Here is a 27,191-nt window from a genome sequence, read left to right as displayed (position 1 = left end):
ACCATACCATATTAATTAACCATTTACAAAGTGTTATAAACATCAGTTGCAACTTTTCAATAAACAATTATATTATAATTGGTTTATAAAGCATTTTGTTAACAGTGAAATAACTATTCAATTAAGTTTAATTAACTGTAAACTTACCATTTACTATTTATGTTTATTATAAAGTGTTACAGCAACTATTACACTATTATCACAAATGGTTGTAATACTAGTGTAATAAGTTAACCTGGTAACCTGGACTAGGTAAGAATCAGGTCACTGTTGTACACAAACCCTTAACAGGATAAAGTTCAGTAATTACTCAGCCAATTAGTTACAGCTCACTGAGCATTAAGTAAATGTTGCCTTTAACCCAGTGAGTCTTGGACTATGATTTAATGTTACTGTTTAGAATCTTTCTGTGATGCTTTAATACTTTGATACACAATTTAGCTGTCTTATGACAATTATGTATTATATTATCTTATTCAACAATACAGTAACACAACAAGGAATATTTTAAATTGTTTACACCATACTTAAAGGACTAGTTCAACATTCTGGGTAAGAGGCTTTTATTTGATTTCTTGCTGGGAGCTAGATGATCAGTGCCACTATCATATAAGCCAGGAGCTGGTTAGCTTAGCTTAGCACAGACACTGTAAACAGGGTGAAACAGCTTGCTGTACAAAAGCAAAAACACCAAAACGCCATTTTGTGGTTTCATAGGGAGAGGTTATGTGTATGTCTCTCCCAGGCCCCGTCAATCCCTGGAGTTTCGTCATCACCCTGAGGCTAAGGAGGAAGTCTCTGGGCCCCGGCCAAGAAATACTTGCACATAATCTCCTGTAACACCACAACCCACAACTTCTATTTTTTACATTTGGGTTTTTGTACAGATCAACCTATCATGGTGTAATATGTAAATTTGTGAGCTTTAATAGTATTGGTTGACAGATTTATTTATCTCGGGTTACAACCATACTAACTTTTTCTGTTTTTATGCTAAACTAAGCTAACTGTCTCCTAGCTTCATGATTATTGGACAAATATGACAATCGTATTGATCTTCTCAACAAAGTCTTGGCGAGAATGCAAGTTAACTCCCGAAATGACCAAGTATTCCAGGGGTATGACCAGGGGATTTAAGCACTTTGGCTGGTTGTGAGGTAGTAGAAGACGTTTGTCTCTGACTGCTTGGACTGTGACTTCACCAGGAACTTCCAACACTCCAACTCTGATGACTTTTCAGAGTCATGTACAGCTTAATGCACAGTCTGAGCAGTCCTGAAAGATTTAGCATCAAGAATACAGGTGTGAAAGTTCATCTCTCTCTTTGTCCATTTATTGATTCTACCAAGGGAGTTCAGTCCCGTCCCAGTTGTACGCCTTGCCGGTCTTTTCAATATTCAGTGTCTCTATGATGCTCATTAGACAGTTGACAGAGTGGTCGGAGCTGAACAGTCTGTCTTTTGGCACATTCCTGTGATATGGCCGGGAGAGGTCGGTGTTGACTGTTCCTGGATGTAGGGACACACACACGACCTGGAAAAATCAGAATCAAGAAGTTATTCAAACCTCTTTAAGGATGGTGACCATGGGTTTATATACATTTCAAAGGGTATGTTAGCGCTACCTTTGGTCGACTGCGGCCCAGCTCTATAGACAGATTCCTGGTAGCCATGTTGAGAGCTGCTTTAGACATTCTGTAGCTGTACCAACCACCAAGACCTGAGAGGATGGAGGGAAACATTAAGGAAGTGAAAAAACAGTGTTTCTGAACCATCAGCAACACAATACCCACCATTGTCGCCGATGGATCCCACTTTGGCGGTGATGTTGACGATGATGCCGCTGTGCTGCTTGGCTTTCTCTGTGGGCTGCTGACCGAAACCACCTCCACCCTTCTGCAGGAGGGGGGCAAAGTACTTGGCCATGACCAGAGGACCCACTGTGTTGGTCGTCAAGGTGGAAATGATTCCCTGATAGAGAAAATAGGTCAATCAGTACAGATCAAATAACATACCGTATGTGGTGGCTGTTTAGTTGAGCTCAAGTGGACAAATAAATGAATGAATGAGTGTGATAAGTAATCATATTATTCCTTCTCACGTTCTGATTATTTCCATGGAAATTAATGGACAACTGCATGCATGAGCAAAAGTAAAATTAGCAGGGAACATGAATCAATTACTCAATAAATTAAGTTAGAAGCACCACAAGCTTTAGATGACAGCCGTTTATTCATCTTCAGATAACTTTAAGTGAATAATGCGATCATTTTGTTGTACTGTAGAAAAAGGATCTTCCTACTGTAATGCAGAGAAATGGCACCAAACTCAGTACAAAAATGTTCCTTTTTAATGTTGATTATAAATGAACCCACTTATTTGAATGCAAATGTAAAAGTCTGGTAAAAATTAAAAGCCTCTATGCAGTTGAATGATACACTGCTCCTCATTTCAATAATTGAGTCTAACAGAAAAAGTTTATATTATCTTGAAATTAATGTGGATTTTTATATTGCCTTCATGCCGACTTTTAAAGTAGACCCCTGCTCTTCTTGCTAAATAATGATTCTTTACAAAGTATGTACATTTAAGTTAATCTAAGGGATGTTTTTTTTAAGTAGCAGAATTTGATATGGAGTTTGGAATGGGAGATCAGGAGTCGCCTGACACAGTCCCAGGACCCCTAGGGAGTCACATTTATGGGTCATCAGCCATTACAAAACCTAACACTTTAAAGTGACCTAACAAAAAACAAAAAAATCTAAAATAAATGTAATTTAAGATACTTTTATTAGACACCCCAACAGATATTTATGCTTTTTTTTCACACTGAGAGAGAAGCTAAAACTGTCAAAACACCAAGTTTTACCTCCGCAGAAACATCTCTCAGGCTCGTCTCTCCTTTTCCAGACGGATGGAGCATCGCCGACGAGTTGACGATCAGATCCAGCCGACCGAAGCTCTCCTTAACCCGGTCTGCAGCTCCTCGGATGTCCTCCTCTCGGCTCACGTCCAGCCTGAGGACCGTCAGCCTGCCCGGGTGTTGGCCGGCCAGACCCCGCAGCTCGGCCGCTCCGTCCGGGTTTCGGCATGTCGCTATAACGACAGCGGGAGTTTTGGTTTTCAGGATATGTTTGCAAAATGCAAGCCCCAGTCCTCTGCTAGCCCCTTGAACGAGTGCGATGGGAGCCGCCATGACAGGTAATTGACGTAACAGTGGAGGTGAAGGTAGTATTTGATGCCTCCATGGTCACCGGAAACGTCGGACCTTCGTGTTTTGGGGGGAAAATAGCAGGGTCATTTTCTTACAAGTAACTTTTAGAAGATCTCTAAAGGCCTTTTTAGCGCGTTTGTCTATATAAGATCCGAAAATGTGTTTTGAAGTCATAATGCAGACGTTTAGGAAATGTATAAATGGAAGCTAACGAGGAGAGCATGAAGGCAGCATGTTTCACAACAAGGAAAGCGCCCTCTGCCGGTGATTACAAAGTCACTTACACAACTCTGCACAGGCACGTGTTTCATTGGTCTTTTAATCGATTTACACAGTACTGTGTGCTGTTATGGAGCTGTAGAGCTGCTATAAGAGAAAATATCCTGGCCTTTGTTGGGGCACTTTAGACCACCGACCAGTCGTTTCCCATCTACAGTTAGATGTTGTGTGTTACATGCAAAAATATGAGGCAGCGACATTATAAAGTACGCTCTGGGCAGGGATCATAGACAATATAAAGCGTTTTTCACTTTATTTACTACTTAAATCAGGCTTTAGTTTCTGCAGATCGATCCTCCAGTCCAGCAGGTGGCGGTAGCTTGCTGCCAACCGCCAATAAATCCGGGCCGAGGCATGCCAGAGTGTGTCTAGATTTATGTAAAATAAACCAAATTATAAATATATATATAAAAACACACACACAACACATATTTAGTATATTTTTTTTATAAACAATAAAATATATAAGGAAGAACTTTAAGACCGATAGACATGCAGTCACTCCAAAAACTGAAGAGGAACTCGGTTGCCTAGCGACCAGTAGAAGATTAGCGTCAGCTAGCTAGCTAGCTAGGCGATGTGCAGCTAACACATGGATTGTGCTCCATAAAAACACCGTATAAATGCCTCCAAAAAGAAAAGGACCTCTGCAGCTTGTCAAGAGGGAAGTGGACGAAATCAAAAAACAGGTTTGTCACAGAATGGCGCTTGCCTGTATGTTTTTAGCGGTGGTGTTTGAAATCCATCGAGTTTGTGATTGAATCTCAGACATACAGTAAGTTAACGTCACTGAATAGACAGGTTATTACAGTGGTGCCATTAACCGACCACTTTACAGACAAAGTGATACGAAGGCTTAAGATAAAGCCAATTTTATCACAAGTTAATATTCATTTATGTTTCTTGTTTTAGCTAATATATACATATAAATAGCTGGTTGGCCATTTACGTTTATTTTGATAAGCGACGTAAACAAAGTTGAAGAATTCATAAAAGTAAGAACTTATTGTAAATGAAATGGATGCCGAATTTTCTAGTATTCACCGAATTTAAGGCCTTCTGACTTGTTTAACCAAGTGTTCAGTCAAGAAGTAGGGAAAACATTAAAAAGGACAAATTCTTAATGAAGATTGGCCAGCTCGAAGCACATTCAAAGGACAGGCTAAAAGGCTGGCTTCTACTTTTGTTCTTGTAATCCAGGTGGACAGTCTGGTGAAGGATGTGCAGAGTCAGGATGAATCCACCGAGGAGGCATTTCGGAGGTAAACAGCTCTGACAGAGCCACAGCAGTGCTTTCAAGGACTAGGATGCTCATAAAAGAAACGTTAAGGGGGCCTTGACATACTCTGCCTCTATTCCCGTTTCTTTTTTCATCATCATGCCACGTTTAGTTGTGTTTAATTGTCTTTTTTAAGTAAAGCTTTTAGGTTTGATTTTAGTCTAATATCCAATTCCAAACAGGTGTCAAGAAGTGCAGATGTCAGCAGAGAAGACACTGAAGACACTGAAGAAACTGACCAAAGTGAGTGCTGTGCTGTCAGCTGTTCTTTCAAAGTAAACTCTTGAACTAGCTAAACTGACGTCATAATTCGTTGCTTGATTTTGTAGGCTGATGAGCTGGCTCCAGTGGGAAACTACGATCAGAGGAAGCAAGAGGAGGAGAGAAGACTGCAGGACATCTTGGAGCGTATAAACACACTCTCTCTGGAGCTTTCACCACCAGGACCGAGTACCACTGCAGGGTCAGTGACCTGTGTGTTCAAGAAAAAGTGATATAATTCTTTATTATGTACATACTAACATACATCTTTCGTTGTATAGAACAGTGGCTCAGTTTCCCTGCAACAATTGAATCTACCTGTCCCATCCAGTGCATTTTAACTTTGAAACTCATCATTTTAGGTTTTAGAAGAGGTAGCTTGTTGCCAGAAGAGAAACATTACTTTGACATGTCATCAGAAATGTGTAAATATCTTTCCACATTACTATGTATCGATCCACAGTGATGTTTCCAAGGAAGATAGTGAGGATGATGAGGATGAAGATGATGATGACGAAGAAGACACTGACAATGATGATGAAGAGGAGAAACGAGCCTTGAAACCGCCCTCTCAGTCCGGCCCTCGCAACTGCACAGTCCTCAGTGATTTCAAAGGAGAACAGGAGGGAGATCTGTCTGTGCAGGTGAAGTACTTGCTGTTTCAGCGATAATACGCAGTGAGGCTGCATGTCAGCAGCATGTAGGAGTTTATGGAAGTGGTTAAAGTGAGTAGTCAGAGTTCAGCTGTAGTTTGCCTCCAACCACCCCCTCTACCACTCTCCTCATGCAGCTTTCTTGAGTAAAATTAACCCTACCTCTAACCATAACCCTTTTGAGTTTTAAACCCTCCGCTCAAACCCAGGCCCAAACTTTTTAAGTGAGGACAGTATCTAAAGGTTTAGGAGCAGAGGCCTTTTTCCTTGTTTCCCTGCTAATACCAAAATGTCTTTGTATCATGGTGTCTACTAAACATTTTCAAAGCTTTTCTACTGAGAAAGAGAGGAAGATAACGGCTTGCGTCTCAAAAATTGCACTTTATTCCATTTATCAGCAGAGGGTGCTCTTGTGCTCCAGATGTCCATATCCATGCAACTACAAAGGAAGTTTTCCTTTAACTAGGGTTCAGCTTCTGACATGTTATTAATGCATACATAATATGAACTTACATGACATGTTTGTCTCTGTGCTGTTTTCAGAGAGGGGAGGTTTTGAGGATTATCAGGATGACAGCAGATGGATGGTGGCTGGCTCAAGACAGTAAAGGCAACAGAGGAGTGGTTCCAAAAACCTACCTGAAGGTACACAACCTGTAAACATCTGCACCACAGTCTAGTGTCAAACAGTTGAAATATTACTCGTAAATAGAGCTGCAATGATTAGTAGATGAATCGACTGGTTGATTGAAAGAAAATTAGCTAATTTTCAATCAAAGATGTTCTGGGTCCATCTTCTTTAAGGTGTGGATTTGCTGGTTCTCTTTGTCATTCATAGCTAAATAGCTATTGTACAACCCTGTATAAAATCATCTGATTGAATGGACATAAAATACAACTTAACATGTTGTAAAGTGAAGATGCTTTCAGCCTTTGCAGTATTTTTCCATTTTTGAAGCAACAATCTTTCAGTAAAGAGCTACTGTAGTTCCTGTCGTATTTGTTGTCTCCTCTAATACACAGCGACAAGACACTTTGTAAATCGCTACCTTTGAATCATACCCCCCCAAAAGCCTATATACTGTATATTTATATGTATTAAAACTTCTGCTGTTAATTTGAATTTAATTTCAGATGGGCTCTGGTGTTGGGAATGAAGGAGAAGATGATGATGATGATGATGATGATGACGATGACGACGATGAAAAGGACGACGATGATGAAAATGAAGAGGAGGAGTCAGAGGAGGAGGAAGATCAAGATGGTGAAGAGCTGACTCATGACAAAGGGAAACAGAGGTTCAACATTTTAACCTACGTTTTGTAGATTTTATAGAATGTTGTGGTCAAATGGATGCTAAAGTGGAATAGCAGACAGCTCTTTATCTAAATGATTAACACTCATTAATTATGAAAATAAATATTTCAATTCCTCTCTCCTTCAACAGTGGTACTTCACATTCAAACTGGGGTACTGTCAGGAAGGCTCTGACTGAGGTAAATGTCTACAAATTACAACTACTGCTACTGTTATATTTTTTAACTATCAACAAATATTAAAGCTCAAGTTTTCAAATACAGTACAATGTATTCATGGTTTTCACTGTGTGTATGTGACAGCTTGATGCAACAGATGTGCTCTCCGCCATGGGGGCAATACCTTCAGGATTCAGACCTTCAACTCTCAATAAACTGCTCGTGGAGGAAGGTGATTATATGCACACACTATCAGACAGAAACACACACACTATCACTTAAGACAGTATGTAAGAGACGTCTTCATATTGATGGTTTTGTCTGACCGACAATCAAAAACTACAAATCATACAGCTGGATCCAGAGGATATGTTGCATTTCTGTTAGAAAATCACAGAAACAGTGAGTTAATTAGGATCCTTCTTTTTCTAGGTGTAACATACAGAGGGAGTCACTATGTTCAGCCTGAGCTCAGCCAATCACAGCTCTCCTTCAGTGACCTCTTCCTAGACCCAGACACTGGCAGGGTGAGACAATCCCTCTGCGAATGTGATGAATCAAGATGATGTTTTGAAAACATCATCTTTGTCTTGACTATAACGTCATGTACTTTTTCTGTCTCATAGGTTCGTGCTCGGCAGGTCAAGACTTGTGTTTGTTTCACGTTGTGGAGCTGCAGGATGATTCCTACTCCTGGCGTCGGAGTTCAGGTCCTGAGCAGACACATCCGCCTCTGTGCCTTCGATGGAAATCAGGTGGGGGTTTTTCGGTTGTTTATACAGCTTTTTGTCATCCTTACTCTACCAAACTCTCTGCATTTTGAAAGCAATTTAATAACTGAAGATGTATCATGCAAATGTCCTCATCAGTGCATCAGTTACCTTTTTTTTACCTACTTTTTCACTTTTCACTCTCTTGTTCTATCCCACACTTTATTTTTTATTTTCATAAATGAGCTGCACTTGTGTTCCAGGTGTTGAGTAACATCCACACAGTGAGGGCAACATATAACTCCAAGAGCCCCAAGACCTGGAGCTTCTCTCCAAAGGTATGTTTACAGCGTATTTGTTCCTTTCCTTTCCTTTCCAGCATTTGCTCAAACTACATCACGTGCTCAAACCTCAAAACCGAACCATATTATTTAACTTAATCTTGTGTTTAAAGCTTAACTTAAATCTGAAATCCAGTGTAAGTTTTGTGTGTTTCCTCCAGATGGCAGGTATCCTCCCTGCCCTCCTGGATGGAGACTGTTTCCTTCGCTGCAACTCTGCATCTCCCGACCTCGGAATCCTCTTTGAACTGGGAGTCACCTTTATACGGAATGTAAGGACAAGCACGCATGTTATTGACAAGATTAATTCGGTGCAGATACGACGCAGGAAATGGAAAACCACCGTTGAGAAATGTTTTGGGTGGCAGCTGTGTCCAATCTTCTGTTTGTGTTTTAGTCCACAGGAGAGAGAGGCGACCTGAGCTGCGGCTGGGCTTTCCTCAAACTGACCGATGACGCTGGAAATCCACTCCCCAACAGGTCACACACACACACACACAGACATACATCCAAATAAATCAATTTATATCCCTAAAAATGTACTACAGTATCTATGCAGCTAGACAATGATGGCTCACGATATGTACATAGTCGTACTCACAAACACAGTCTTTAAATAGACAGACGTGCACATAGTGAGATCAACACACCTACCTACTGTGTGAACAATGTGTATGAAGAAGGGATGGACTGGAATCATTCTGCACATAAAACTTTAAAATCCTATCTAACCTGTGTGCAGGACCTACGAGCTGCCAGTGAACGGCGGCACTCCGTATGAGAAGGATGTTGCAGTGGAGGCAACAGTCACCAGAGGATGTAAGAAGATGCAGCAGAGCTCGATGCTCTTTGCCACATTAAGTCCAGTCAGAAAGTTTCTCCATAGAACTATTTAACAATCAGATGTTTGACAAAGCAGAGTTGTAGTCAGGACCACCTAAACCAAGACTGAGACAAGACCATGACTTTGAGGACTCGAGACCAAGACCAGTGCGAGTCCCACAGAACACAAAGTAGCTGAAATCAACTTATTCAACACTCCTTTTCCATATTTTACCATCAACCTAACACATTAAAATGTATTGTGCAAGCATCAGGTTTTCTGGGTGACTTCCAACAGAAAACCATCATTAAGTACAGTATCTATCATCAGTTATTCATTACAGTGATATAGCCACAGTCGTGGACTTGACTTGTCTTGAAATAATTTATGTTCGTCTGAAAACCGAGGCAAGACCAAGTAAAAATGTGGTCCGATACAAGACCTTCATAAAGTGGTCTTAAGACCAAGATCGATCTTGAGTACAACAGTCAAGACAAAGTGCTTGACTGAAAGCACACAACAAAAAAAGTCTTAAGTATTTGTTGGATAATCAGCCGATTTGAAACTTGCTCAGTACATGAAAACTTTACATAAGATTTATTTATTCATAAATAGGATTGCTAAAAAGGTAGATAAACTAGAGCCCTTCTCCTCTCTGCTCTCCTTTCAGCTCCAGCTGGTGTTTTCCAGCAGATGCTTCATGCCAGGCGGCAACCCAAACTCATCGTCAAGATTAAATCAGCCAACAGCCGGATCAGAACGCAGCTCAGGTGGGAGCATCAGCGAAGAAAAACTACCAGAGTGATCTAATGCAGTAACAATAAAACCTTACTAGATTTATTTGAAGACACTAGGGCTCACCTCAGCCACATACATGTTTGAAAATGCACTACACTGTATGTTAGTAACCAGTATGTTTTCTTTCCAGTCTCCTTCCAAACTCTCTGCTTCACTGTCTGAGCTGCGTCCACCTGCTGGCTCTACACAGGCAGCTGCTCGCTGACACACTGCTGATGGACAGGCCGACCATGCAGAATGCAGGTAACACACACCTCCAATGCCTCTTCCACATAGATTTCTATGTTCTTATAAATAACTCTGTTTAAATAAGATGTCTCTCTGTTTCAGATCTGATATGTAGTCCTGTTCTCTCTACCTTCCCTGAGCTGTTGGATCAACCAGACCTGCTGGATGCTCTCAGGGTCAGTAAAGAGTGCACTAATTAAAAGATTCAGTGAGTTTTGATAAGTCTGGATTTAACTGTTGAATTCAACCTGCTGAAAGGTAATTTTTTTGTCCTGATACTTGATGAGAATGATGACATTCTTCCAGGGTTGAGCGCTTATAAGTAACAAAAAAACATGAATACATAATTTGCTCTCAACTGATTGGCTATACAAAACAACTTCAATCAATAATTGTGCAGAATTTAAAATGAGCTTAACTGTTTTTTTTTTCAGAGCGCCTGGCTGGATGCTGAGATCCACTTGAGCAGAGCACAGAAGGTCAGTTTGTGTTTGTAATACCAGTCAAGACCTATAGAGGATGCTGACAGTATAAACAACCATGATCTTTTCTCTACCAAGGAGTTGAAATGTGTGTGTGAATGCAGTGTGCACTGTATACAAACCATTCCTTCCTCCATGTGTTTTTGCAGAGGGACTTGTCCTATTTAAAACAGGAGTTCGTTAAAGTCTACATGTCATCTGTCTACTTCCTCCTCCACTCGCCCTTGCTGCCGTGTCATCGCTGGGCAGACCCGCCCTCAGAGGAGCAACGAGCCAGAGTCATCTACACCATACTGGATGCTCTCAAACACACCCAGCACACCACAGGCCAATCAGGAGGCCCTGAGGTCTTTGTGGACCCCATGCATCAGCATCTTGCATTTGATGTCTCAGAGTTGACCTTTGACCTCCTCCGTGTGGCGCGGTAACGATAACATCACACTACTTAGAGAGAAGGTACAATATGAAGTTGATTATTATTTTTAATGTAAAAAATTAAATTCAAGTTATGATGATATTATGAAAAAGAACTAAACTCTAAAATGTGCCATAAAGACATTTTTTAACTTAAATGATGAGGCTGGTGATAATTTTTATTGTTGCTACTGTCAATAAACAACATGTAAAATAAAAACAGTCTTTTTTTGGGATTTACTGACAATAACATAAATAAGGACTCCTTTCAGTAATACGAAAGACTATATCCGCCAACAGAATCATTCCCTCTACTCTGCAGAGAGCAGAACCAGGGCGATGCTAACAGGTTGGCTTACGCACAAAAATACATCCTCCCTGCAACAGTCTAGTGCTGGTGACAGGATATAATGCGGTCTCACTTTTGAGAAAAGCTGGCACAATGCTAACAACTACTTAACATACACAAAGACATCCTTGTGTACTTTGTAATTTCATGAGACACTGATCACAGCTGAAGAGCCTGTCAATACACGTGAAATAAAAGGTTGATCTAATGTGGACAATGGGGACATTATCGTCCGTCTTTAATGAAGAGTTTACTCTGCTCTTCTTTAAGTAAACACTGAAACAGAATACAGTAATAAGGGAGAACACTTTGTGCTGATACCAAAACGTTTATGTAATAAAACAACCAGTAGTGATGTTAGTATGTTTTGATATATTGCTTTTTCTCACTACATGTTGTTCTATTTTTTAATAAACATTCTGTTAAAATCATTACTTGTTTTCATGAACCCAGCCCCGTCATCTCACTGGTCACTGAGCCGTGCTATTCATCTCCACCCCGTTGTTCAACATTGGTCATGTGTGTGTTTTTGTGTGTGTGTAGTGTAGTGTTACAGGGGATGAGGGTTAATGTTTAGTTTGCTGTCGCCTTTTTATAGCCCTGTATAAAAGGCCAGGAGCAGTGAGAGGTTGGATCAGTCTGGGCGCAGACAGGCCACGATAAGTTATTAGTTATTGTTTCACATCTGAAGTAACATTTATTATTCAGGTTAATCATAACGATGAGACAGCATTTTTCACATTCATCAATACTGTGAACATTATTTATTAGCTTTCATGATCGCATTGGATGACTGAGTAGAAGCAGAATTTACATTAATAAAAATGGAAATATTGTACACCATATAAAAATATATACATGTACCCATACGTTCAAACTCATACATACACATTTACAAATACAACCATATACCTACATCAATGAATATAATGTTTTAATGCCATAAAAACAACAATATGCAACACAAACTAAAAACAAAATAGAAAAACAAAAAACCCCTCAAACAAATTCCCAAATCTTCATGATCTTCACATAATCAGACTGCCAAAATCTTTGAAAAGCACGCAGATTGGTTCATGAATCGCAATTTTCTTAAAGAAGTTAAAGTTTAATTCATCTTTTTGTAACTTTTTATGTCAAAATTTTAGGAATTCAAGAAACAGTACCCAAAACACATCCTGACACTTAAAGGAATAGTTCAACACACCACAACCTCTCCCTTTATACCCCCAGTTCTTGTATGGGTCAAGCAAAAGAGAAAATGTAGCGTGTTCATTCGTGAGTAAAGGTGCTGGTAGGCAGGCTTGCTGTTTCCAATCATTATGCTGAGCTAAGCTAACCAGCTGCTTGTGGAGGCTTCAAGTTTACCAAGCAGATATGAAAGTTATCGATCCTGTCATCCAAGATGCCGAACTATTGCAGTGCAGAACACTGAGTTATTCATTTTGTAACATTCCCTCAGATTTTAACATTACAAAACCAGAAAACAGTCTCCTGCTCAAATTGAAGACTGAATAATAAAAGACCACAATATGTGAAGTCAGGTCGTCCTCCTAGGTGTGTACAGTGCTTGGTTCAGTGTTAGCTGATGAATACTGAATATCCTGTATTTCCACATTCCAGCTCTGTTGCCATGATGATGGTGCCCGTGGTGACCAGAGAGTGTTTTGTGTTTAGTGTTAAAAAAAAAACAAAAAACAGGGAAGCAACAGGCTGATTGTAATAGAATATCTAAAGGCAGCGATAGACAAAGGGAGGAAAACTCATTGAGAAGTTGCCTGTTGAATGACTTCACTGTTGATGCTTTAATCACATAGTAATGTCATGTTGACACAAGACCATGGAACAGATCGCTAAATACCTTCTTCACTGCTGGCCTTTTGATTCAATAGTAATGAGTGTGACAGACATTCTTCCTTAAATATTCATGTTGATGAAATAAAAAATATCAAATTCTGACAAGATAATGTACAGCAAATTGAGGAGTTTTCTAAAACACGGCACAACATAAACATATGAAAGAGGAGCTGATAGTGTTGCTGCCTTTTAAGAACGGCACCCAAAGAGTGTTGTGACCTATGAACGACTGATACCGGCAGGGTCTCATAGCATTATTAGACTTGCTCTACACATTAGTCATTGGCATCAGCCTCGAATGTTACACTGTTAAAAGTTTATTAGAATCAATAATATTTTCTTAAAGTGAATGTTGAAGTTTTAATTAATCTCAAATTGATTAAACTCAAAATTTCTAATTATTTTCAGACCACTTTTCAATCAACTCATTAAAATAAGTTAAAGAAACATGATAAACATATAAGCAGATTTCCCAGCATGCATTGTTTGACAGTTAAAACCCTTATGAGACACTTCTTTTTCATAGTTTGAATAAAACATACAAGGAAGTAAACTTGATGTGTGTCTTCAGCAGTGTTGGGTTACGTCACTTTTAAAAGCCTGTGTAAGATGAGTGGAAGACGGGTCTATGTTGCAATTCCTTCATGATAGATGTTGATAAAAGTCTGAACTGAGCTTTACATGTGGTGAAATGATACTCAGCCACCGACAGAAAACCTCATTGTAAACGTGCCTGCTATTATCACCTGGAAACGCTGAGACCTGCTCACCCACTTCTCTTTGTGCCCCAGGAGGACAATCGTGTCTGAGGAGGAGGAGGATGAGGAGGAAGAGGAAGAGGGGGGAGCAGGAACAGGTCAGGACCAGTTAAGCAGGAAAGATGATCCTGGAAGCCGAGAGATGTCTTCTGACTCCTTGATTGAATAAGTAAACACCAATACACTACAAGATACTTTCTATGAGGAAATTATTCAGAGAGGAGGTAAACATAAATTCAGTGTGGAGACTGAAAATATGACACATAGTGCACAAATAATACTACATATTCATAAAAAGGATGTCCGATAGATTCTTCGTAAAAGGAGCATTCATGTGTCGTGTTTTTTGTTCACCTGATGAGTTCAAGTCAGATAATCACTCTTGTTTTAGCTCTGTTTTTGGTCTCCACCACCAACTTCTGAGGTTCTGAGGAACTTCTATCTGGCTCTCTACTCCAATATGTTCACCAGTTTGTTGCTAAATAAGACACATTTCTCCTTAAGATGTAAGATCAACATTTAAGTTAACCAGAGAGAGCATGATGTTTTGGACATTTGGTAAAGCATATGTGTTTGTCATCCTCCTGGGGGGTCAGAGGTCAGGGTCAGCCACAGAGCAGACCCCCTGGAGCTAACAGGAACTCAGAGCAGACAAACAAATAGGGTTTGAACCTGGTTCCTCAAGTTGAAGTTCAGTTTGTCTGGCTGTCAGAGGCACCTCGAGTTTACAGTGCAGTGGAATGAGGTCCTGCAATATTTCAACTTTTTGCGTTTATCTTTTTATGGATACAAACTGTGTGGTTTTGTCAGTCAGGCTATAAAACACAATGCATTCTTTATCATTGTTTGTGTATCTGTGTATGTGTGTTACTACACCTGATGCTGACAAATAGCCATTGTGTTTTGACAGAGCTGGCAGGGGTTCCCATGGAAGTATTTGTGTGTGTGTGTGTGTGTGTGTGTGTGTGTGTGTTCCTGTAACCAGATCCATAATGGAGGAGCTAGTCCAAAGGTGTGTCTCTCTTAACACTGGCCAAACACAACTTGTTGGCTGCCCAACCAGTGTAACTCTGTTTCTGTGTGTGTGTGTGTGTGTGTGTGTGTGTGTGTGTGTGTGTGTGTGTGTGTGTGTGTGTTTGTCTGACGGTTCAGACAGGGCTACGATAGTTTCACATTTCATTATATGAGGAGATAAACTAAACAATTAAATATCCCACGGATTAATTTTCAAGCTTTTAAAGAGTGAAATGAGTTTGAACTGAAAATTGACCTCTTCTTTTAAGATTGTGAGGAAGATGGCGACTGCATGACTGGTTCATTGGTTAGTGACGACCCCTCAGAAAATTATTCCCCGACTGTGCAATTTTCTTCAGCTCTCCAGAGTGTTAGGGTTAGGGTTTTGGTTTTATGGTCTGCAACTTCACTGTTTGGAATAACTCAAACCGCTCCTGTTACCAAATGTTGTCAGCCGCATCAGGCAGCTGCTTTTAGTGAGGAAACCCACTGCATGCTCTCTGCCCTCCACCAGCAAGTTAAGGTAGCAGCATAACTGATTCTAGCAGCTAAAGAGCCAAATATTTCCCTCAGGAGTAAATTGAGAGCAAACCAGTGCTAAGATAGTATAGCCTATTGGTATTATATTCATCAGGTGGACACAAGCGCACCTCCAAATTAATTCTAATGTTGCTCCATGTCTACTAGATGCATACATAAGATGCTGTTTGCAACCATGTTTGCGCCATTTTAAGTTTTAAAACCTCATTAATAGATTTTTTTGGACAAACAGGGAAAGAGGTCATTGTCCTGCTTCCTTCTCTTGTTTGCAGTTAAACAGCAAATGTAATACAATCAGACAGAACAACCCTCACTCCATTTGGACTCCTCTACGTCACCTTTGACCTTTAGCTTTGAAGAAACAGGAGGGTCTCCAAACACACTTTAGTGACCTTTGCAGCAGCTAACAGATCAATAAGTTGACTCAGGGTGTGTCAGCATCTCCAGAACAAAGCAGGTTTCTCTCTCTGAAAGAGACAAACCCTCATTTGGACAACATGAAAGCCACTCTTACAGAATGACTCACTGCACAATATTGAGGCTTTATGGCTCGTTAGCTGAGTGCGTCATTAGCGCAAATCACAAGATGCCTTTTATAAGAAACAGGCCCTGTTTGAAGGCTGTTTTGTTTTGAAATATCTATTATGGTGCAGTTAGCTGGTGAAGTAGCTTAACAAAACACACACAGGGGTTAAACATGATATTGAAGTGAATGAGACATTCTTCACCTTTAAGATTATGTGAAATTAGTCCAGAGCTGCATCGTTTCCAGTAATCTCTAATTTGTGACACACATTCAAAAGCCCACCCTGAAAATAATGGCTCTAAAGCTCTAAAGCACAATGTTGTTAAACTTCAGTAGCTCAGTGTTGAGCATAAAAACATTCGTCCGATATGAACTGAGACAGAGATTAAAAGGTCTGTGAGTCATCCTACACAATAGGTTTTGTATATTGTGCTGAGTTTGAATCCCTCAGCCTGGAAACCATCACGCTGTGTTTGACAGTTTGAGTGGGTGACACACTCGGAGACAAAAGCACAATCCGACTTGAAAGATAGAGCTCACCGTCTCACTGTGACAAGAAACAATAAACAAAATGTGATATTAGTTTCATCTCAAATGGAATAGTTTGACATATATCTTGTTAATTCAATGATTTCACAGGTGTGATCTGTAAGAATTGCCCCCTGTTAAAGCAGGAGCAGCATATCACCAGAGGAACCACTACCTGCTGCCCTCTGTACTCTCTGCTGTAGCTATATCTGGCGTTAGCAAGTTAGCTCAGTTAGCTGTGCAGCGAGTGGCCCTAAGATGACTCGAGCTATGCAGACTGGAACCAACGGCAATGGAACAGGGCTCAGCAGCCTCCGTCTTTCACATCAAACCTGATAGTTAGTTTTAGACTGTTAGTTTTTAAGCAAATCTTTTATATAGATCATGCATATTGCACCTAAAGTGTCCTGGAATCTCCTCTGTCAGCTGGATAATTGATTTTCTGTTGTCAGGTGGAAAACTACAGTGTCACAGGTGATAAATTAAACCCCAGCCACTCCCAGCCTCTCTCTTTTTCTCTGTTTGCTCTTCGCTCGCTCTCTCGTTTCACTCCAAACCACTTCATCGACGTGTGTGTTTGCCCTTCTCCATCCTCCTCTGGCTGTCATCCCGCATGTGCACTCTATGCATTAACAAACCAAACTGACCCTCCCTCTCTCTGCCCATGTGTGGTAGCCTTGACGCTGACTGAGCAGGAATGTAGTTCAGTGGGTTCCCATACAAACACATGCACACACTCAAAAATGAACATAAACTCAAGCTGCAATTTAGCTGATAAGGACTTAAAAGGTCAGAGATGCATCTTGGTTTTAAATACTGTTAAAGTTATGTAAAGTAGTTTTATAGTTCATTAACAGGGCAAATGAACAGAAAAAGATCAAATTTGGATTGAACAGTTTTGGGCTGCTGGAAAGTAATATCCTGTAGGCCGTGGATGTATTATATAAACTGGATTTAGTTTACGTTTCTGCAAAACACTGATACATTCACATTTATACGTGTCAAAGGCTACGTACATTGATGTTTCTACAAACTGTGTATATCATGCACACATTACATGTCCATGCTTTCATACTGGGCGATGGAGGTAGATGAGTTGCAAGCAAGAAGGCTCCCAAGCCAGTGACCACAGTTGGAGACTGTGGTTCAACTTTTGTAAGCATGAAACCGCTGGATATTTATAACAACCTCCGGACATCTCCAGCCGAGTTAGCGGTGACGAAAACAGGTATTTTAATCCAAAACATGGTCATTAATCACATTGTTTTTGTGCCTAAAGTTGCGACTTAAAGAAATTTAAAGTTTAAACATATCTGTGGTTTGCAGAGATGTACATTGCCAACATTTGTTCTGGTGACAGAGCTGCACATCCGCCGCTGTTACAGCATAGAGGTAATAAGAGGCAATAATCTGAGCTCCCAAACTCCATTGCTATTTCTACACGACTCATCCAACACACTGTTATTGAGAGAAAACAAATAAGTCTTATAATTGAGACTGAAACTGTTGTGAAACTAGCATTGAAGGGACAGTTGATGCGTTTCTAATAACATGAGCATGAACACAGAGAGAGTGGTTTTATTTGAGCACAGATTAAGCTGCAGGACCTAAGCTTTTATTTGTTAACCACAGAGGATGACGTTTACCTCCTTTTGTCTCCTCCGGGCTGCATTAGTTGCCTCACAATCACTTTTTTGTATGCATGTAAACGGGTTGTTGCCATTTATAGAGACACACACAAACACACTGGGAACATATGAGGGCACACACACACACACACAGACCTGAGACATCCTCCCACTACTCACACAAAGCCAAAAAGCACCTGTCAAACTGGTCGTTTCAACCGAAGGGATGGAGGTGGAGGTGGAGTAGAGGTGATAGAGGGAGGTGCAGGAGAAGAGATGGAGGGGGAGTGAGAGACGGCCTTTAAAAAGCAGATTAAAATACGTTACACATCTCATTCTAGGTGAATCGCACACAAACAGAGTTTTGGACTATGGCTTCCACCACCTCGGCGGATGTTCTGCCCACAGGCGGCAGGATCTTCACCTCCATTCCTGACGTGTTCTTCATCCCTGAGTTTGTGAGTTTCTCATCTGTTCATTCTCACTTTGATATTTTTGGAGATTTTGATCTTGTTTCCCGCTTCCTCGTCATTGCTCCATCGAGGCGAGTCAGTTTCAGATAACAAACTATCCACCTTGTATTGTTGCGTTGCATCAGTGTTTGATCAGTGAAGCCAACACAGAGCAGAGTGACCACAAACCATGAAGAGGAGTTAAAAGGTTTGGTTTGCTTAAAAATGACACAAGCATCAGGCGATGGAGCTGGTTTTTATTGATACTTGTTGGCACAGATTTAAAGGTTATTTATGTCAGAAGTTTTGGCGTTCTGTTGAGTTTATATTGAGAGTTTCTCCCACAGAGCAAATCATTTCCGGTGGAAGACACACCGTTGACATGGCAACGAGAAAACGGCACCTTTGACATGTTTTGGCAACAAAAAGCAAAATATCAAGAAAAGGTCAACACAACTTTTGGACAGTGTAAGATGTAGCTCTAAGTTAAAACTTTTATGAGTCTATACACTGCAAATTTTAAAAGTAGACTTTACTTAGAAAAAGTCGGGGTACTGATTACATCAGAATTACAGACTAATACTTTTAAGTTGTTAATACTTCTTAGCTCCCACAACTTAAATTTTATGGCCTTCTTTACTTGGTTATTCTGAGGTGATCGGTATCCTGATAGTTTAAAAGTAAAGTCAACTTTTAATATTTCAAAAATCTGTCAAATAAAAAAATTAAAACGAAATGACACTTTTTACTGTGCACTGCTTCAGGTTTGTGACAGAAAGTGTAACAGAAGAGATGTGTACCATAAGATATCTGAGGTGTGTAAGAGGCGTTCAAAAGGGTAGTAAATTATTAAATATTATTGATTATTCTGTACATTAGATGTTTTGCTACTGCAATAACTGGGTCTAACCTGGTCATTCCAGTAGCAAAGTTCTGGCAAAACTTCTTTTTCTATTTTCTAAGATGTCTCCTTCAATGAATGAGTTTGATTAATTACAAGAAGCTTATAATTTAATGTATATTTTGAGGGAATAAAGTTATTTAGAAAAAGTTTCTGGTATTATATTTTTGGAAGAAGACTTCCTGTTGACAGTTTTGTGTTTAAATTTAAAGGTTTTAATAATTTTGCAATAACTTCACAGTCTAATAATTGGAACAGAAGCTCAGTTTGTCAACCTGAACTTCCTGGGGTACGTTTTGTGTCTTTATTTGTAACTGGACAGTAAAGAGGTGACAGGAAACAAGGAGAGGATCGACTCATAGACGCTTCAATCGCAGTGTAAACCTTGGTTAACCCCGATCTGATATTCCAGTCCAATTTTGGATCATGTTGGTGTATCAGATCTTTCTGTTGTATAGATTTAGGGCACAGACTTCCTTCCTCAGTGAGAAAACTTGGAAAGCTCCCATGTCTTGCTTATCTCTTAAATCAGTCCTGAGGTGTATCTGTCCTCGCTGTGGAGGTGGAATATGAGTGGAATATCCCAACTTAGGTTAAGGAAGGAATATAACACATTCAATAAAGCTCCTGTTTGCTTGAATCATTCAGAAACAACAACATACTATCTGTGTTTTCTGCAAGATTAAATCTGTGTGACACAGGTGGAAAAACAGCTTTAGTTGCAGAGGGAGGTGTAAATCTAAACCAGCCATCATCTCACATGGTTTACCTGCTGGCTTGGGTCTTTTTTCTGGCTCTGTGCCAGCGCACCTTTTCATGAAATAATCTGCAGCTCAGGTGTGGAAATGTACTGGTAGTATTTACTACCCTGGTTGTAAAACAGCCCAATTAAAAGAAGGGCTGGGAAAAGATGGGCTTGGCTGCTTTTTTTGGCTTCTGTCCAGTGTTGTTATCCTGAAACGAAACTGAGTGATGGAGCAGCAAGACACACATTTTGCATTTTGTGTAATTCAGCAGTAAAAGGTGCAATATGTAAGAAAAGTGCCACCTAGGAGCCAGCAAAACCAGAGCAACCGCTTACTGCTGCTAACTGTAGCTCAGCTAGTTAGCTCAGTTGGCCGTGCAGCTAGTAGTCCGATTAGCTGACTCTGTCTGAGCTTAACTATCGGGCCATCGCCTCTATGGACTATCGCACAAAGTGGTATCATAAGGACGGGCCAGGGCTAGCTTGTTAGCATGCTTCAACTTCAGGAGACATCTCTGCAACACATACATGTCTTTAACATAACATCCAAAATGTTATTTCTTCACATTTTGTTGATTATTATAGTTAATATTTGAATACTTGTTTGAGTTGGCAGTTATTTCAAGCTGAGGTCATATGGATTACTGAAGGTTTAAAGGAATAATTCAGTGAAAAATCTTTAGTTATCCTGGATTCACACATACATTCATACATTTAGCTTTTTAATGGAAATGCAAGGATTGTTTTCAACATGAGTCATATGAAGAATTTGAGTGCTCTCAAAAGTTTTGGGGCTTTTTCACACACGGACACGTCTTCTTGCTGTGACTCTGGGTTACAATTCATTGTGACTGCTGTGAACCCAGGATGGAAAAACCCACCGTCCTCTGTCATGGGAACATTTCTGAATCGCCTGATAGAGAGAATTCGATAATAAAAGAAAGATTTTCGGTGGGAATTTAATCGGCTTCAGACTAATTCCCTTTGACCTGTGATGATATGAATGGATATGTTCCTCTGGTATGCCGATAGTCTGATATTAAGTACTGGAGATAAGGCTTATATAATATTTGCTGCATGTGATAGCTTCATGTTTGTTTGAAGTAACACAGTGTTTTCACAGTAGTAAAATGTGGACTCAGGTGTTTTCTTACCTCACGCTGTGCTTGAACACTGTCAGGTATTTGACTAATGTGACTTTCTCACCTTAAATGTTTTGAATTTAAAGTGAGAGTCATGAGGGGACTTTTTATATAATAATAAAAACGCTGGCATGTAACTGTTCTTCGTCACATAACATGATATCATCCGTTTTTACCGGCTGTTAGAAAATGACAGAGCCTGCGATTTTCTTGTTTCAGGACTTAAACACACTTTGTTAGATTTCTTTTTGAGAGGATGGTAGAAATACTCCACATATAATTCAAAAGTAGAAAAATTATAGCTAAAGTATAACATCAGGTTGTTTTTGAGCTGATAATTCACTGCTTATTGAATTGAAAGTACATTTTCACATTAAAAACATTATGAAAACCATCATATCCTTATAGATTGATAAAAAAAAAAATTAAATATGGATTTGTTGCGCTTAAATGTTACTTTAAACATAAAATTGTATATTGATCACATGAAAATAAAATGTTTTCTCCATCAGTGAGTCAACCGTTTTACTTTTCATGTAATGTGGACAAATCTGAAACCCACAGACGACACTTTGAATTTAAGATTCTGAAATAAAACACCACTCACACACCTAGAAAATGTCTCTGAGTTAATGATCCATGAGCGTCAGGACATCCGAGCATCATATAGCTCCGATGAAATGAAAGAACAAGTGATACAGTCATACAGAGAAGAATAAATGTAGTTAATATTTGAACTACCTGCAGGTGTATTGTTTAATTCAGGGCGTGTCACATTCTTTACATGTGGTCAGACTGAAAGTTGGTTGCTGAGTTACAGAAATGCATAGCGGCTAATTTATGAACAGGTTGCCCCGGCTTTGAACTCACCGTGTGTACACAGCTGAGTGAAACCTGGTTTCGCTGTATTTGTGACACGAATTGCAAGAAATCGTGGTTGGGTACTAACCGGCTGAAGTGACTGAGTGAGAAGATTGTTCCTTTAACCAACATTTTTAAGTTTTACAGGTGGCCAGTTTCTCACTCCAACCTCAGTTTCGGTTTCAGTAAAGTAAACTGATCGATTTTCAGGACTCACTAACATTTCGAGGCGGACTTTTAAGTGTGATATAAGGCCTGATTTAATTAAAGGGGACTGTTTGGCCTTGGCGGAGGTATGTTCTCTACTGAGTGCCATTGTAGTTTATTGGTGCAGTCGTGTTCACCTATAAAAAAAGGGCCTGTCACAACACAGTGTCTTATTGCATAATAAAATATGGGAACGGTTTTCTCTGTACAGCAAAGCATTTCAAAGTGCCTCTTATCAAGGAACAAATGCTGGTTCATGTTATATCTGAATGCCAATGACTCCTTTAAGCAGAATGTTTGTCAAAGGAGGAGAGAGACAGACCCAAGAGTGCCAACAATGTGTGTGTGTGTGTGTGTTTTCAACACCTTAAGCCCAACCCTTACTTTAAAGGGGCACGCCGCCAGTTTTACACATGAATCACTGAAGGATTATTCTGAAAAATGAAATAGGCTTAGCGTCGACACGTTTATATCTTCATGGGAAACTTAAGACGGATCCACCTCTCTTGCACTTCCCCCAACTTTATTGAAACGCAATACTGATTACTGGAGTACCACTTTACAGAGACCATAATCAATATTTTATATCTATTCTATAATTAGCTATCTATCAAATGACACTGTGAAAAAAGCGGTCCCTTGTGGTGATGAGCATATCTGCAGCTCCTCTCAGCTTTACGGAGCTTTAAAACAAGCTTTGTTTAGCCAACTGTATTGTTTCTCTCTCATCACTCTCATAGTCAGTGTCCCAGTGTTGGAGGAGGTGGAAAAGCTCTTGTTTTTGTGACAAAACAGATTTTGTTACTGTTCATCTTGTGGAAAAATGAAAAGAAAGAAACTATTAAAGTAAAACTCGACCAGTTATATTAGTTCATCATGAGACTGTAGCTAAATGCTAACCGAAACTGTTTCACCTCCCCCGTGTGACCCTGCAGGTTTTCGGAGGTTTGGTGTGGATCCTGGTGGCATCGACTCGTGTCTATCCGGACAACCCTCTGGGCTGGGTGATGTTCGTGTCCGTCTTCTGCTTCGTGGCGACGACACTGTGGTTCTTCATCTTCCTCTGCGGAGCCAATGGGAGCAGCATCTGGCCCTCCCTGGTTAGACACGCCCATCACGCCCTGAGTGGCTAATTTGGTTAAATGGTTAACTGTAGATTCAGTCACAACTTCGAAACCTTACGTTTCGAAAGGTTAAATTTTGTGTCATGAAATTGGTGGTTTCACTTACAAATGTTAAAACTCAGACTTGAGCCTCCCTTGCTTTCTAGCCTTCCTCGCTACACATGATTTGACATGAACAAACACTTTATTCCGACAAATGGGCTGAGAAGTGAGAGGAAGATTCAATTAAAATTTTTTTAAGAATTTAGCGTGGTAAATCGGCCACCATTATGATTTTAAACTGCATAAGTTGTGCTTCTCAACATTAACTAAGGTAGACAGAGCTGAGGAAATGGTTGGTTGATTGAAAGTTTTTCTGCCTCTCTTCTTTGTCATGTTTCATATTTTGTAACCACGTCTCCTCCTCTGTTTTCCCCTTTATGTCCTTTTCCATCACCTCTTTCTGCACACTTTAATTTTCTCCCGTCTTCTTTTCACGTGTCTCTTCCTTCTTACTGTGTCTCTCATGTCTCTTTCACCAATTTCCTCCTTCATCCTCCATTGTCCCCATTGTCCTTTCTACCCCTCCTGTTCCTCCCCTCCTACTCCTCCCCCTGCAGGATGTGGGTTATCATTTTGTGGCGGTGGTTTTCTACCTCAGTGCGTCGGTGGATCTGGCGTACATCACTGTTCTGAAAGGGTGGGGTCTGACGATCGTGCCGGGTGTCGGGGGGATCGTGCAGACGCTAACCGGTGACGCTCTCAAAGTCTACAGACTGGACATTGCTGCAGTGGTATGTCAAACACACGGACGTTAACTCTTTGAAGACAAGACAGTGTTTTCTGTGTCAGCTTGTTCCAGCTTTTCTTTAAAGCTACAGTCTTGTTTTTCATTGCCACGTCGAGATGGATCGTCTTTTTTGAATCTGTGTTCTGTCTGTGGGTTTCAGGTGATGTCCTATGTGGCCACTCTTCTCTACTTCCTCCACGCCATTTTCTCCGCCATCAGATGGAAGAGGTCCTAATGAAACATAACACTGACCAAGACCAAAGAAGAACAACCAGCTGACCTGTCACTGGACTAAACACAGGATGACTTTTTCAGTTTTGTTTCTTTTTATTTTCACCAGCCAACGTGCCAAAACATCAAATGAATGTATGAGTGGAAAACAAGCAGGTTATCAATAAATGTCACTTTTATTGGTCTGGTTAGCGAGGTACACCCGCGCATTATTACCCCCCAAAATTGACTCTTTTTGTAATGAAAACAGACGGCAGCGATTTGTTCAGATAGATGCAAATGAAATAAATGGAGTAAAATGTGTTTGTCAGAAATAAATGTGGTGGAAGGTGGATGAGTGTAAAATCAGTGGAGTGCCCCTTTAAATAGTCATGAGAAGCCTTAGTTCAAATGGGTGTCTGGCAAATACAGTCTGCTAAAAGCCAAACATGGTGGCATGTTTCGGTTTAGCATCTGGCAGAGAACAAGATAAAATGATTTACTTGTTGGCAGCTAAACAACAGAACACACTCGAGAGTGCAGAGACTAATTAAAGTGTCATTGTTTGCTGTACAGCTGAAATTACCAATGGCTCCAAGACATTTCACATTCTTTATAAAGGTGTTTTACAAATTAATTTGCCAGAAGTTTGGTTCCAGCTCGCAGTTAACATTTCTACAAATTGGAGACATTACAGCATTTCACTTTAAAGTATAAAACACATTCCGTTGCAGAACTTTGTGTTAGTACAGTACATTTTAGTCACTAATAAATCCAAGGATTTGCACCTTTCACAGCATGAAACACTGAATATCTGAAAGATTTGATTGGCGAGAGGAATGTCCTTTGTTTGCTGCATGTTTTCTCCTTGTTTACGATGAACATAAGATATATAAATATAAATGGATAAACAGCTCTCCCTTCTGACCACCGCAAATCTTTTGTATTCATTTTAAATAGCTTTAGTGTTTTCTTGTTTTCTCTTCTGAAAGGCTCGGTCTGATGACTTGCAAAGAGAACTTCCAAAACATTTGATGATGTAAATATTAGAAGGGATTTCACTTTACAGGTATTTTTGGAATCTATGAATCCATGTGAAATAAATTCATTGGATATTCAAACACTGTGGCTTTTCTTCTTGGTCATTTTACATTTATATTAGCACATAAATCCGGGCTGGCGGCCTTCGAGCCAAAGTTGCTCAGGTTCACTTTGGCTCGAGATGTTTCAAGTGACAAAAAAAGGAAATTAATTTTGAAAAGAAGCAATGTAAATGACTTAATGCTGTTTTTTGTGAGGTAAAATGCTCTTTAAATATGTAGGATATCTAATTATTAAAAAATGTCCATTTACATACAGTCAGTCATTTAAGGGAACTTCATCAGATCATCCAAATATCATTCTGCATCTCAACAACACATTAAAATACAATAGATATTTCAGTTTTGGGCCTCAAATGGAAAAACTTTGGGCAGCCCTGGTGTAAATGATCTTTGAGGGAAAAGAAGAATTCAACAGAACCAATTCTGCATTTTTAAGTTATATATTATAACCATGTTATCCTGCACATATGTAACGTATACATTATAGTACTACTTTTTTTTTGTTCAACTCTGCAAAACCACAAAGAGCGCTCGTCTTTTCATGTATGTGAGTAGAATAAATGATATGGAGCATTTGAGACATTTGTATCTTGTCCAAAAAGCATACAAAGAACATATTCAAATAAACAAAAAAGCAGTAAAAGGTTACAAGTGAAGTAAATTATATTATAAATACAACACAGGAGCCTCCACCGTTACTTATTTACAGTTGAATAGAGTATTAATTCTCTTGTTCGCTCTAATTTGGTCTCCACCAACTCCTGAGAAAAACATCTGGCTCTTTAGCAAATAAAAGCACCACTTAGTTCACCAGCGGGTCACTTAAGTTGTCGTTTGGTGCTGGGCAGCTCATGTACAGTGGATTATTTTGCATTGGCTGTGGCTGGAAATGGACTGATGAGAGTGCGAGTGAAACAAAACAGTAAAGTTGTGCTGTAAAACCAAAACAATGAGCCAAAAGATGCTAAAACGCTTCAAACTGATCTATTGTTCACACGAGAATATTAATTAGCTCACCCTTAAAGGTGCAACATGAAAGAATTCATACTCAAAACGAATGAGGAGCAGTATATCACCAGCGGTGATAGCTTGAGCTAGTTAGCTCATTAACCATGAAGCTAGTGGCTTGGACTGGGTGATGGTGAGTCAGTGTTAGTGATTACACAGCACCGCATGGACTTTGGATTGAAGCAGGGCTTGTTGGTTAGCATGCTGATGTCATTAGATATCTCTGCAATACACAGACACTATAATGTTAAAATGGATTTTTATTCACATTCTGTTGATAAGTTAAATGTTCTTACATAATGCCCCTTTAAAGTAAAGCTGTGTGACTGTTAAAAGTGTCTGTGAGATTGAGGTGGTTGAGATGAAATGTCTTTGTCAATAAAACCAATCGTGAGCATCTGTATTTTGAAAAGAAACACTTTTTATAGCCCCTGTGTGCACCACAAATAGAGGCTGCGGGCACTCAGCTAACACAATGTGAGGATCATAAAGTCAGACTAAACCTGAAACTCA

At 39.9% G+C, this 27,191-nt stretch overlaps 3 protein-coding genes across 4 annotated transcripts; 2 read left to right on the top strand and 1 right to left on the bottom strand.

The window, feature by feature from the left end:
* Positions 1–546: 546 nt before the first annotated feature.
* LOC141009507 (C-signal) lies at positions 547–3,198 on the bottom strand. The gene is made up of 4 exons (XM_073482153.1): positions 2,869–3,198; positions 1,793–1,970; positions 1,625–1,719; positions 547–1,533 (listed from the first exon to the last, which is right to left on the bottom strand). The coding sequence occupies exons 1-4, from the start codon at positions 3,193–3,195 to the stop codon at positions 1,342–1,344; spliced, it is 792 nt and encodes a 263-aa protein (XP_073338254.1). The 5' UTR covers positions 3,196–3,198; the 3' UTR covers positions 547–1,341.
* An 874-nt stretch (positions 3,199–4,072) lies between these two features.
* nphp1 (nephronophthisis 1) lies at positions 4,073–11,624 on the top strand. Its single transcript, XM_073481302.1, has 20 exons — positions 4,073–4,181; positions 4,693–4,754; positions 4,954–5,014; positions 5,101–5,234; positions 5,496–5,676; positions 6,229–6,330; positions 6,820–6,983; positions 7,133–7,181; positions 7,305–7,392; positions 7,593–7,687; positions 7,787–7,915; positions 8,134–8,208; positions 8,373–8,483; positions 8,609–8,691; positions 8,954–9,030; positions 9,705–9,804; positions 9,963–10,075; positions 10,163–10,236; positions 10,495–10,539; positions 10,692–11,624. Exons 1-20 carry the CDS (start codon positions 4,116–4,118, stop codon positions 10,968–10,970), a joined length of 2,088 nt encoding a protein of 695 aa, XP_073337403.1. The 5' UTR covers positions 4,073–4,115; the 3' UTR covers positions 10,971–11,624.
* Positions 11,625–13,973: 2,349 nt separating this feature from the next.
* On the top strand, positions 13,974–25,606 carry LOC141008939 (myelin and lymphocyte protein-like). 2 transcript variants are annotated; one of them, XM_073481304.1, is made up of 5 exons: positions 13,974–14,089; positions 18,498–18,614; positions 23,400–23,564; positions 24,188–24,361; positions 24,518–25,606. In XM_073481304.1, the coding sequence occupies exons 2-5, from the start codon at positions 18,528–18,530 to the stop codon at positions 24,590–24,592; spliced, it is 501 nt and encodes a 166-aa protein (XP_073337405.1). In that variant the 5' UTR covers positions 13,974–14,089; positions 18,498–18,527; the 3' UTR covers positions 24,593–25,606. The 2 variants fall into 2 exon arrangements, with proteins under 2 accessions (XP_073337405.1, XP_073337404.1); XM_073481303.1 differs by lacking the exon at positions 13,974–14,089 and adding an exon at positions 17,606–17,920.
* Positions 25,607–27,191: the final 1,585 nt, after the last annotated feature.

Source organism: Pagrus major, chromosome 15, assembly GCF_040436345.1.
Source record: "Pagrus major chromosome 15, Pma_NU_1.0".
Taxonomy (NCBI): domain Eukaryota; kingdom Metazoa; phylum Chordata; class Actinopteri; order Spariformes; family Sparidae; genus Pagrus; species Pagrus major.
The sequence above is the reverse complement of the archived record's forward strand: the minus strand, read 5'-3'. Positions and strand labels throughout refer to the sequence as shown.